Source organism: Heptranchias perlo, chromosome 17 (genome assembly GCF_035084215.1).
Source record: "Heptranchias perlo isolate sHepPer1 chromosome 17, sHepPer1.hap1, whole genome shotgun sequence".
In the NCBI taxonomy this organism is placed as follows: Eukaryota; Metazoa; Chordata; class Chondrichthyes; order Hexanchiformes; family Hexanchidae; genus Heptranchias; species Heptranchias perlo.
Window position 1 is genome coordinate 36,859,167 of NC_090341.1, and position 13,998 is coordinate 36,873,164.

The 13,998-nt window shown below is 37.0% G+C and overlaps 1 protein-coding gene across 7 annotated transcripts in view; it reads right to left on the reverse strand.

Moving 5' to 3' along the window:
• Window positions 1-2,339: 2,339 nt before the first annotated feature.
• foxp1b (forkhead box P1b) overlaps window positions 2,340-13,998 on the reverse strand; it is a 413,548-nt gene continuing 401,889 nt past the window's right edge. For all 7 annotated transcript variants that reach the window (XM_067998895.1, XM_067998898.1, XM_067998900.1 and 4 more), the window contains 2 exons: window positions 12,546-12,712; window positions 2,340-6,187 (listed from right to left, as the gene is read on the reverse strand). In XM_067998895.1, the coding sequence (XP_067854996.1) occupies window positions 6,043-6,187; window positions 12,546-12,712 (312 nt within the window). In that variant the 3' untranslated portion in view covers window positions 2,340-6,042. The remainder of the gene's footprint in view (window positions 6,188-12,545; window positions 12,713-13,998) is intronic.

Sequence of the window (13,998 nt, forward strand, 5' to 3'; positions counted from 1 at the left end):
ATATTTCATAAGAGTGAATGCTAAAGGTTGCATGTTCAAGAGGTAGTAGTCAAACTGGTTATTTTATATTGGTAGGTCACCAAGGAACTCATTATTTTTTTACAAGAAAATTCAAATGTTTCTTTTTAAATGCAATAATCAATCAGTTCTGTAGGTCCCACTTGGTGAGATAATTACAGAATAGACTTTTGATTAAAGACTTTTGATCTACTAAAATGCTAGTCATTCCTAAAATATTCCAACCTCGCCTATTGCAAGTATCACAGACATTAAACTAAAATTGTAAGCCCATTTTTGAGCTTATTATATTTTCTTTTAATTTTTCATCAGTCTAACTCAATGCACATGTGTAAACTGTTTGGCATAAGGCTCAAACAGTGTAAAAAGAGCAGCTGTGCCACATGACTTTTGTAAGAGAAGTTATAAAATGTATTGCAGTGCAAATGGATTTCATTTTTTTTAAAATACAACTCTTGCACTTTCTAATGATAAGATTTTTTATAATTCTCTACTCTCTTAAAAAAAACACATCAGATGTGCATGGTGTCATGTTTTATCAATGTGTATTGTAAAGGCTAGAAGTTATTGTTGGTGATATTAGCAGATGAACACTTAAGCTCATGTGAGGGCCCACTATCTGCAATTTTAATGGAGGTGTTAGCCGTTTATTTTAACTGTGTTAATAACTCTGTTAAAATAGCGGGCAGAGGAATTCCAAATGAAGGCATTAAGTGTTTGTCCGCTGATATCGCTGAGTAATTTCTAGGTTTATATACATTAAGTGATATGAATTATTTTTTAGGTAAAAATGTAAATTAAAAGTTGCTGGTATTGAGTATCAAAAACATTTCCAAGAACTTAACAGAAGTTAACTATCCATCACTAGGCCTATTATGCCAGACTTCAATTAATCATAAAGTGCAATTTATATGTATATCAAACATTTTTTACAGCTAACGGGCAACATAGATTTCCTTTTTAGTGCTGTTTGCCTCATTATTTATTGAATTAGGTGTTTGTAGTCCATTTAAGGTATGGAAAAGTGGTCTAAATATATATATATAGCATTTATCTAATTGCTTTGACAGGTGTAGACTAGCGAATTTAATGTATTTTCATCTGGAATGCTTGCCAATACACTTACTGCCATGTAATTAACATTCACTGAATAGATGTGAGTAAAGCAGCAGAGGAAAAGCATAGTTACAGGAATTTTTAAAACAATTATTGCACAATTATAGTGCAACAGATGTTTGTCAGGACTTTTATTTCAAAACACACAATTTAATAATCTTCCTCTGGTGTTGTAAAGAATTTTTAATTTCAAAATTGATTAAATTCCATTTGAAAATGGATCTTCAATAAGACATGTAGCAGCTGTTGAGAGTCTTGAATTGTTTGTTCTCTTTAGGCTTAAGTATTTTGAATTATTCAGCTGTGCATGTGCCAGAGACATTCCAAGCTGGATGGAAATTCTCTAAATGTGGATTTTCTACTTGGGCGCAGAATAATAAAAAGCATGTGTGTTTTAAAAAGGGGTCAACTTAATGAGGAATGCAAGAAGTATAGAGTTACTTCTGTATCCCATTACAACATGTGCTAATATTTGCTAAACAAATTTTCTGAACATTTGTGCAAAACATCCAAAAATATTTTTTCAAGCAACCTGCCAATCCAGCAAAGTGGAGATTCCATAGGGGGAGTTTTTAAAGCTAGCAAGCTAATCATATCTTTGATTGCACATTTCCTGTGTTGACCCTGATCATTCTGTGACCCAAATTAAAATTATACCCCCTGACATTCATAAGACTAAGCAATAAGATAAACTGGAAACAATTCATGTCACCTAAAGCTTTTTAACAAATCGATGCAACTATTTGTAATTGCTTGTTTCACAAGATTAAAAGTGTACAGACCTGACCTGTGTACTCAGTTTTGTGGCCAACATGACCTGTGCATCGGTCGTTAAAACAAACCACTTGTGATCAGCAATAATTTCCATCAAGAAATCCATATTACTAATATTTCTAGAATTTTAATGCAGTTAGAATTTATAGCTGATCAAATGCAGTTACCTAAATTGCTGTTCCAAGGAGACAGTTTAACCGACATTATTAATTACGAGAGAATTTAATGTTTAAGTACTGGCACTTGTATTGGTCATCTTTATGGCTGGGTCAGGAAAGTGTCAGAATAGTGCTTGATAACTGGCCATTTCATCTGTTATGAAGGAATTTTCATATGATGTGTGATAAAAATGGGAACAACACTGGAAAATGATGACTTTGGGTTTGGCAGGGATCAACCTAACCCTGAAAATGACAACACTGCAAACGGTGTGAACAACCAGCATTTTTATTGCATTTGAGAATGCTAATGTCAGTAATTAGTACTGACTACACACATGAATTTTTTTATTGTCTGCATCAACAGACATGGAATGATGGATTACACTGATGTAAGGAATGAGTTCCTGTATGCCTCTACAATAATCTCTTAACTGGCAGCAACAATATTCAAAGCACCATGATAACACAATGTCCCCAGTCTGTACCATTTCTGAACAACCTTTAAGAAACAATCAGATTTTTATTCACTAGCTTTTGACAGTATAGAAGGCTGTGACTCTCATTCCTGACATTGAAGTTACCTGAATCATGGTACTTCGATCATGATAATGTACGCTTTTCTTAGAGAAAATGCATGTAACAAATTATCTTTACATCTTGGCACCTTGTAAAGTTCTTCTTAAAAAAAATTATTCAACAGGTTGACACTCCCCAGTTTTAATAATCATTACTTCACTGCAACTGGCCCTGGAATTCATCATGCTAAGTATTCACGACAGCAGGAAGAGAAATGACTTTTTAAACTGTCTTCTCCAAATCCTTCAAACTTTTAAGACAGCTGCAGAGGGCAGTGGTTGGACCTTCGTAAGCGGGAAGTATCAAAACAGCCTAACACAAACAAAACTGTACAAAATGCTTCGTTCAATGGTAACTTAAAATTCTGTCAACTGTACTACAGTTAAAGCAAAAAAAAAGGAAGGGATTCTCTCCCAAATGTCAGCAAATGTCTTCTGTTATTCTCAAAGCAAGGGTTAATAAGTAAAATACATGTGCAGAACATTTTGCAGTTTCAATACATACAGTAGTTTTCAAAGCTTTCTTTTAATATAGTCAATACAAAGCAGTTGCACAAAAGCAAATGTGAATTAACAGACTTTTTTTTTGTTTTTGTTTAAAAGAACAGTGTTTAAAAAGAAACAGAAAAGACAAAGGCTTGCACCGACACATTGGGATATTTATGTACAATGTAACAAACCCCCACCCTTTAGAAGCAACTGTATATCCAAACGGATATGGTGACAAGGTTCAATCATTGAAATCCTGTACATAAAGAGCCTGAGGTTCAGAGTTGATTCTGCTGAAAGGCTGTGGCACCTGCTCGATATGCAAGCTCTAATTTTGCTAGTCTTTAGACTAAACATGCAAGACATACAACTAAGTGCAACTGAGTGAAATGTTTTATTTTTCATTCTCTAAAAGTTTGAACTGAGGTATGCGTACTAACAGTTTCTCATGCTGTTAACTTTAGTCATGTCTAGCTACACATGCTGAGAATGTACTAATCTAACCATCTTCTTATCCCCTCAAATACAGAGCTAACCAACAGGCCACTCAGTCTGAAAGCATAGGATCTCTTCTCGTGATCCCATTTAGCTACTGCCTGCACATCCTCATGAAGCTGCCTGGAATGCCATTACAAATATATATTTCAAAAGACCACAGACTGCCCATATAACAGAAAGTTGGATTAAGCTTAAAAAATAACTGCTGTAACGTCTCTTGTACCAAGCTTATGAGTGCACAGGAGTGTTTTTTGTATGAAGAATGCTGAAACAAAACTAAACAAATTTGAAGATATGTGCCAAAGCAAATCAAAAATAAGTAACCTTGGCACAATAAAGGATATTGGTCTCCAAACAAAAGTGGCACACCATATTTCAAATACAGCCTCCATAACGAGCATTATCCTAAAACACTATTACGTGGTCCAGTTCCATCATGGAAGCTATTCCTTTGCTCTCTGTATTGCCATTGGAATCTTGCATCTTCACCTTTTTGCATTACTCTCATCTGCACAGAAAGGATCTACATTCACCTTCCGTTGATGGAATGCTCCCTTTTTTGTGGCCTCAGTGATATAGTTCCCTGGTTTGGTCACATATTTCTCCAATTACATCTTCCTACAGTGAGCAAACTTGGTCAATGTAGGAAAGAGAAATCTGAATTTTCAGAGATAATACCTTTGGTTCAAACATCCACTTGGCCTGTTACAGACACTGTTAAAAGGAGACTTTAACATCACAGGTTACTTCTGTGCATTAGTCCATTTTTAGCCATTTCCCTCTCTAGATTCTGGTACCTCCTTTGATCAACAATAAGAGGATATTTGGCTTCATCAGATAAAGCATCAAACAGAGAACATATAATTTACCTTTCAGATCATCTTTGGTAATCTCAGAAAAATTATCTGATTTAAAAAATAAAGAGTAAAAATAAATAAAGCTCTGAAAGCTTCTTCAACTGACAACCTATTTAGTCCTAAATAAATACATGAGGGGGTGACAGAAAAGTGACCAGTCGCAGTCTTGAAACAGGAAAGGTGTTGAGTGTTGTGGAAAAGAATTCAATGACTTATATTAACAGAATTACTTTCTGTACGTAAAGTTTGCTTCAGGATCACTATAAGCTTGCAAGATAAGCTCTTAGTGATATAGCATTCTATTTTGTCATCTATTGTGAAGTTTTCTAAATTTGCTGAAATAACAAATCTCTACCTACAGAGCTACTTAACACAGCACTGGACATAAAACTTAACTGAAAAGCTTAACTGCAGTGTGAATTATTATTTGTACAGACAAAAAAAATTCTTGTTCTACTTTCTTTGACTCAACTCCTGTGTCTCCTTACTACTTGCTGAACCTGTAAAACAGGAATAATTCTATGGTGCACGAGCAGGAGACAAGGGCTAGTTACTAAATGTCAATTTTTTTCTGTCATTCTGTCCCCTTGTTTCATTACTGCATCCTTCCTAGAAGTGAACCTTTCTCTGGAGTCGTGAAATACTGACTCCGCCAGTTGATGCTAAAAGTCGGGCCCGCTGATTGCTGATTGAAAGCGAATGAAATAAGCAGTATTGTTAAACTGTACACAGAATAAAAACTGGCCTGAGGTTTTTAATTGTTTTTTTAAAAAATGATTTCAATGAAGTTAAGGGGAATGGATGACAGAAAAACTACTGAGTGTGTTACAAATTGATGTCAGGCATTTTGTCCCATTGGTAAAAAAAAATCTTAACATTCAACCACTACTGCTGAACATAGAACTTAATGAGGTCCTCCAGAGGCCTGTGGCCTATGATTATAAAACTGCTTGGGTGCAGCAGAAGCAAACAGTGATACAATAAAATTTCAGCTAATTATTTTTCACAAATTATTTCCCTTCTCCCCTGCCCCATGGAAACAAATGTGGATTAAAGGCAGTGATATTAAAACAATCCACTTCCAGTACTGTGCAAATCAGTTTTAGCCTCAGTCTTCCATTTGAATATGCGAGTTCTGGGAAGAGCTCTACCTGCAGTTTTGAACTATGAACAGTTTTGATCAGACCCTTGAGTCCAACTTGGCAGGACTGCAGTCCAAAATCTGCTGCAAAGTCTGTGTGTGTGTGACTGTACAGTTCAGTAACTTTCAACACTGACGTTGACTTCAGGAGAGGAAAATCCCAAGTACCAAACAAGTCCATCCAATGTATGTAGAATACAAATTCCTTTTTTCCAACAAAAAGTAGAAAAAAATCAGAAACATTCCCCAATGGGATACTTAATGGCACTAAAAGTCATTTAAAACATTTCATTACTTTGTCAAAAAGGGACTGAAAATTCCTCCAAACTGCCACATTATGGAGAGATTTCACAGGTAAGTCTGACAAGCTTTCTTTTTTTAATCTTCATCTCAGGAAATGATGGGAAACATGCTCATTCCATGTCTTCATTCCCTGCGTCCTCTTCAAATTCTCTGTCATTGTCCAGCTCTGGACTATGATTTGCTGTTGTCACTAAAGACAGGGGACCTTCCATCTCTTCTGGGTCCATTGGCTCCTCTTTAACATGGATAGGATACCTATAACAAAACCATTTTACTGTTAGCCAGCAACAAAGGGTCATGTATTTTAGGCAGCTTATAACAGAATAGGAAAGTAATTATCACATGCATTTTGTTTTTAAAAAGGTTGAATTAAAAAGTGAAGGAAAAGAGCCCAAGGAACTAACCATAAACCAGCAAACAAAAATCTTTGTACTTAACTAAAATTATTTTTAAGCTGATAAAACAATAGATTTACAACATTCAAAAAACATAAATTAAATGAAAATAAGTACAACAAAGCAGCTGTTTGTCAAGCACCTTGCGCAGGCTGATCACTGAGCACTGAGTACTGCTGCTCTAGTTAACATGCAGAACCTGTGAGCCTTCTCTCTAGAGGATGACCCTGAGTGAGGTTCTATCATTAATCAACTTCAACCAAACACAGCAACTAGACACCATGATACATGTTTTAAACTCCAAATTAATGCATATTTTTACAAACTGTCAATAAGGGAAGAAAAGCACTGCCAGGAAACACAGGCTGAGGGGAAAAAGCCTGCTAAACACAACAGTGTGATAAGAAACTGCATTCCTAACGAGAATAATAATGCTGTCAGTTGTAAACAAGGCAGAACATGATCCCAGCCCTTGGACTGGGCAAGGGATGCACTAAGGAGATGAGATCTGCCAAATTCTCATTACTGAATAGCACATGAATAACCCATGGGGGGAATGTGGGTTGATTTTATGAAACCACAGTGATAACAATTGAAAAATGTCTTGTGTAAATCACATTTACAACAATCTAGTCAGAAACACAAATAGATTTTGGGGTGGCTTTGTCAGGAAGCTCGTGTAAACATGCCAGTGAGCAAACAGTGCCTTCCTGAGTGACCAGAATTTAAAAAAAGACAGTGTGTTCAGATGATTTTGTTTCTTTTGCTTAACTATCATGCACTGAAACAGGAAGTAAAGTGGAAAAGCAGAGAACGCCCTTGCTGCTTTCAAAACAATTCACTTTTTAAAAAAAAAGGCATTCATTGCTTTTTCTTTTTAAAAAGCGGCAGTAAATTTGACTTGGTCTCTCTCCCCCCTCCTTGTTGACTGACTTCCACCACCCACAGACCTTGTTGTTCCTCAACTCCCTGTAATAATAGTAGCCACTTCTAGACTATATTTTCAATCCTTATTTGCTGCGTTCACATTATAATAATTCATTTGTTTCTTCAATTGAAGAAGGGAATGACTTTCAATGAAACTCCCTGTTCGGAGGAATACTGTGCTTCACCAATGCACACAGTGTGCGAGTTTGCTTTGTAGCTAACTTTGTCGGGATGAAATTGCTATCCTGGAGCAGTAATTATTCTACTGCAAATGTACTTCACAGTATATCAAAGAAAACAAAAGCTTCAGTGGTTTGTAGCCACAATGAGAAAATATCTCCATTGACAATACCTACTTTGTTACTGATGTGTTTGAAGAGGATGCAAAGCTTTTACCAGCGTGCGAGCGGGTTTTAAAGAGTGCTGCAACACCAGCAAGTGGTTTGACATAACTATTGCTGTGTTCAAATTCTTCACACAACACTTCACCTGTGTATTTTTCACATTAGGTACAAAGCAATGTTGATTTTATCTAAGCTACAGTTCATGCATAACATACCAGATGTGACACAGTAAACAAGGCAGACACTGTTTAAAGAACATGTGCTTCTGCAAAATACTAACTACATAATGCCTGATGAAAGTTAAAGAATTCACAATAATCCACATGGAAAACTAAGCTTGTACACTGAGCGCCATCACTTAACTTTACTGCATCAACGATATCATTAAAGACTAATTTTCAATTTGAATGTAGTTGCTGGATTAATTTGTGCACGGGATTCAAATTGTATGATGTAAAGCAGATGTATAAGATGTAACAAACCACACTGATTAATCACAAAATCTAATCTCATATACAGAGAAACTTCCTCTTATACTGGCAGTTTTAAAGATTGTATTAAGATGCATTTTTCCAGAGTCAGCTGGGGGAATTTGCTCAATAATCCCTATAAACACTGAACACCCAGAGGGACCGCACACCCACCCATCCTGCCTTACCCTTCCTGTTCCAGCATTCTGCCCTCAACGCCATCCATACTTAACATGGACAGCAATCTCCCATTACTTCATACTGTTATATATGCGCTCATTATACTGCCGTCTGGTACTATAATGCTCCTATTAATTTTCCTTTTGATATTTTAAGAGTGATCTATAAATCATGTAGCCTTTCATATGAGCCTCCATTAATGCCTGGCAATGATGCTGTCTGCAGCATATTATTTTAAGCTTATAATGTAAGCAAGTGAATGAGCGGTTTTATTCAGCAGAATTTATTACAACTTTTAGGTTTACAGTGGCTGCAGGCAAAATTATTCAACACCTTTGTTTGAGCGCTCGTTTTGTTATCAGCATCATTTGCTATGCAAAATGATGCAAAGGATTGCACTCTAACCAAGTTATATTAAAAAAGAAAATGGCTTTGCTGTAGGCCGCCTTGGATCTAATCATCCCACTTTTTGAATTTGTGTACTCAACCTTGTTTGAATGGTTATTTTTCAAAAAGATCACAGGAGCTGTAGTTGTGGAACACACACACAACTCTACCATGTAAAGTGCTCATTACAGAATGGCACATACTAACATGACAGTTGTTCATTTTCTGTCAAGTTCGATGCTTTCTGTTTATGCAGCCCCCGCTAGAAGCACGACACCTTTCAATGAATACTACACCACAGCTTAAAATAATTTGAGCTTTTCCCAACTTGGTTTGATCCTGAGATCACTTACAAGCAGTATTGGTAAGGAGATTAATAAAAAAAAAATGTTTGCTCGTATTTACTGACAGATTCGTTGACTGTTCTGCTGCGCCTGCAATAACACAAGATTATGATGTCTAGTAAAGGTATTACTGCTAGGCAGTGAATGTGATCACAGCACCAACAGCCAGGGCTTGTCATCTGACCCAACCTTTAACAGTGGTAAGTAGTGCTGCAAAGAAAAAAGCGCAGGCAATGATGGCATTTTGACTGCTAGCAGGACTGGCAATGTTATCTTTGTATCACTTGAAAAACAAAAATTTAAAAATCCAATGGGTGTAAACCATGCTCCTTGGTGGTTCTCATTGCAGTTAAGATCCAGAACAAACCTCACACCTGATAGCTGGCACTATAATCATAATCACAATCACTTGCAAGACATTGAATGCTACACATAATTTCTTGCATTATTACTAGAGTTATTACAGTCGCAGTAGGGAAACAACAACAAAATCAAAGAAGAAATAAAACTGATTAACATTCATACAAATGTCTTTTGGAGAAAAAAAACCTTCCTGACAGCATTTGCTAATAACCTCAGCATCAAAACAAGTGGGTTTGTTTTTACAAACAGGTGTGTCATTTTTTTTTCCAAAGCATTTTGTATTGGGTGGTACAGTGTGTTAGAACACCCAACAGGCTGTGCCAGGGGTGTGGTAGGATATGGTTTTGTATTTGGAAGTTCCCCACATACTGGCTCCCTGATCTCGGTTGTGTTGTCAGGGGAGCTGGTGAATGGAGGTCAAGGCCTTCCTCCCAGTCCATCACCGGCATCTCCACATCATTCCTAACAAAGGGCAAGGAACAATTATCAGCCAAGTCACACTAATACACTTTCTAGTGGTCAGTTATATGAGACATCAGCAGAGATCGGGGGAAGGTTTCCTACCCATCCTATTGATCAAACAAATGATGTGTAGAAATTGGAAGCTTAAAGAAGAAAAGGGGCGTACAAAAATATTAAAAATATTCCTAGATTTTAAGCAAAGTGCACTCAAAAAGACACTCGCAATACACCTTTCTTTTAAAATCTATTTTTTAATTGTTAGCAGCGATTAAGTACTAAATAATTGGAGATATGATTTAACTTGTACTGATGTACAGAATTTGATCTTGTAAAGTTCCATGGATCACATTTAGTAAATACAAATTCTACATTAATTAAAAAGTAAACCTGTGCTCTACTGGGCTGGGATCTATAGTATGGGACATATTAGCACCAACAGCAGTCAAAACTGGACCATCCAGACTTAACAATTGTTCACAATTATTTGAAGTAGGCCCAATTTTAAGGAGTCTATGGCTCTGACTTGATGAGTCTACCGTAACAAAAATAATACTTGTTTCATTGGCTGAACATAATGATTGGAACTGTAGCGCCTCACAGATACAGTCAGCCACGACTGAAATGTATAAAGATAACAAAATAATTGTCTTCTGCTTTGAGGAGTCTTGAAGACTTAAAAATATATAAATATATAGACTCATACAGCAAAGAAGGAGGCCATTCGGCCCATCGTGCCTGTCCTGGCTCTGTGAAAGAGTTATCCAATTAGTCCCACTGCCCCCTGCTCTTTCCCCATAGCCCTGCAAATTTTTCCCTTTCAAGTATTTATCCAGTTCCTTTTTGATATTTACTTACTATTGAAGCTGCTTCCACCGCCCTTTCAGGCAGTGCATTCTAGATCATAACAACTCGCTGCATCAAAAAATGTCTCCTCATTTCTCCTCTGGTTCATTACTACGCTAACAAACTTCATGAATTCATTTCAGCTTAGCTACTGGAACCCCTGATTAACCCTTTCCATCCCCGGTCTGTTACATTCATCCAACGTTAACTAGAACCTGATCACCTGTAAGACTAGTGCAGTCACTCAGCACTGCTGTCAGACGGGCATGATTATAAGGAATTTTGTTATAGATCACAACCTGTTATATTATACACTCATCACAGGAATCACACATATATTGTAAATAGAGAGATGCTTTAAATGACCAACATGTAAACCTGTTATCAGACTACATCACAAGTATTTCTACAAAGTATTGGATCTATATTGCAGTGACCTTACATCACATGTCAAGCACAATTCACTGAAGCTGAGGGGCCCCCACATAAAAATCACCTCCACAGAGATATAGAGCAGAGCACTAAATACATATAGAGAAATATATCCAGGGCCATAGGGAAATGTAATAATTATACAGTCCTGATACGCCATCAATTTAGCAGTTTCCAACATCTAATACATTATTCTTAAAGCAATGTGTTACCATGTGTGACCCTATTCTATCACTATGGTTCAGTTCATTGTTTATTGATTATTCATATAATTTGCAAATATATATTAAAGGGAGCCTGCCAAAAATAAAAATAGACTTTAGCATCCTGATGAGAGAAACTCTCGGAGATTGCTACTTTTTTTTTTAAGAACATCACTGACTGGGCCTAATTGAACAAAATGAAATAGTTTCTGAGCAATGACATACACTTGGAGCTGAAATAATAGTGAAGATGTCGAAGAACTTTTGGTCACCAAAGGCTAGTGTTTTTAAAGTAATTAAAAAGATATATTTTTATCCCTGGTGCAAATAAAATGACAAACACTAAACTGGGAGGTTGGGGAAAAATAATATTGCTAAGCACTTAAACCATTTGCCTTTTAAGTTTATGAGGTCACATCTTCCTTATTATTTAACTCAGAGGTTTACTACTGCTGGGTGACAGAGCCTAGTGGCTGACCTTTGGCAATAAATGCTCCTCAATGGCCTAGTGTGTAAAGGCACTGCCTAGTATAGCACTAACCCATACCAATCAGAAGGCTCTGGGTCAATTAGCTGATTTAAACTATGGCAGCCTTTGTGGTGCTACTACTAACCTCAGTACCTTTGAAGTATAGAAAGAAAAATTGAGCCAGGATTCCCACTACTGATTACTATCCAGTAACATCTGCTGGAAAGTGCATGAATATGTGTGGATATCAGGTGAGAACATGATTGGGCTGTACTATGATGCCCTCTGTATCCAGGTTCACACATGAAAATGACTACTTGGGTGAAGTAACTGAGGGCTGTTGCGATCTGTGGAAGTACACTCCAGAAAAATTCAGCACCTTCAGGGGAGAACGGAAGAAAAAAAATGCCTGATTTAGGCTCAATTGCACAGACCAATGTACTCCCAGTCAGATGCTGAGTCCCTTGGTGTCCACAGCATTGTCTCCATGCCTTAGCGCAGGCTACATTTAATTACTAAGCACAGGTGTCCACTAAGAACCTTTGCACAAGAATCAACAAAATTCTAAAGAGTAGTGAACAATTAAAATCTTGAAATTTTGATGTTGTGCAAAAATGGATAAAAGGTAGTGGACAAATATAGAGAGAAAGAGGTTCCAAACAAACAAATTATCAGTTCTGCGCAGCATAGCCCAGACATCCAACAATCCTGGCCACCCTTGAGAAGATTATTGAAAAAAAATTGAGAACGATTCAGGCAAAGAGGAAACCAGAAAGCAATGCTTCAGTACTCACATCATTTGCAGTGGGGAACGTCCTGGACTGCTGTCACTCTCATTGCTATTTGAATGCTCCACTGCACCATTTAGCTCCTCATGGATAGTACTCACCATGGTGGCTACAGTGGGATTTCCCATGGAAGCAGTAGTGTATAGAGGTATGTTATTCTCAGCCATTGAAGCCTGTGAAGCACACAATTAAAATGAGCTTAAAAACTGATTCAAATGAATCTAATCATTTCTCTGACACTTTGTGGTTAATATTCAGAACAACTGAGACTCTTCAGACCTATCTGCTAAATGCATTCGTACACTAATATCGCATGCAGTAATTTCTAGGCATTTAAAATAAATGGGTTAACACCTCCATTATAATAGTGGGGAAATAAATGACTTATACATGTATTCTGTGTTCATACGCTGATATTTATTTATTTATAGGCTATGGAGTTTTTAACCATGTGGCCAATAAGTTCTCCCCTAAATCATGCTTTTGTTGAGAAGGTAGCGAAGGGGCTTGTTCCCAGATATCTGCCATTGCTGTCACTAGCAAGTGTGAGAGAGGGAGATAGACACTAGATGATACTAGCATTGGATTTCTTTGTGAGGAATCTCTTGGCCTTTGTTTGCTAGCTTTCCCATGTGGCTAAAATAAGATAGAAAGCTTACCATATGAACAATTATGGCTCCCAATCCCTGCACTGTACCGCTCTAAGGTACAGTACATCACTTTTTCCAATTTGTGTCACCAGCCAACTTTTGGAACTAATTTACAACATTCATGACTGTATGTATGCAAAGAGTTTAGAACAAATTGAAGGCATCTTCTTTGCAAACAACTCACAACCCCAAACCCTCAAATCTGTGATAAGTCTCTTATAATATTGCTTTATTTCTGTGGTAAGGGAGGTCATATTTTGAGAGTCCTTTTTCTACATGATGTGAGCGACTCATCTCAATTACAGGACACCCTGCTGTTTTAATTGAGGATATGATGAATAAAATTTCAAGTTCTGATTCCTGGCTTTGTGTATAATGTGGATGTGGTACTTCTGCAATCCTGAGGTGGGGTTGGGGGGGGAAGGTGTTATCAATTCAAAAATCCCTGCAACAGCAATGAAATACCAACATGGGGAAGTTGCGGACTCACTGTGCGACCACTTGTGCTGAGTCAGACTATAGTAAAGTCTGGCTGGCCATAATTCAGCATAGGGGATCCATTTTTTGGGCCATATATTTTCCTGTTTGATCATTTTTCTGAAAAAGTAGATGCATGTAAATAGTGTTGGAATACTGCTATATAGCGTTAATGGACTAGTTATCTGAATTTAGCATTGATGAGGATTGCTCTTTTCCAAAAATGCTTTCAAGAAAATTAGTGAGAAGTAAGACAAAAATCATCCTTTTACTTGTTCAGGCTTTTTTTTAAAAAGGCCAATCGTGAACAACTCAAAGAATTACTGGGAAGG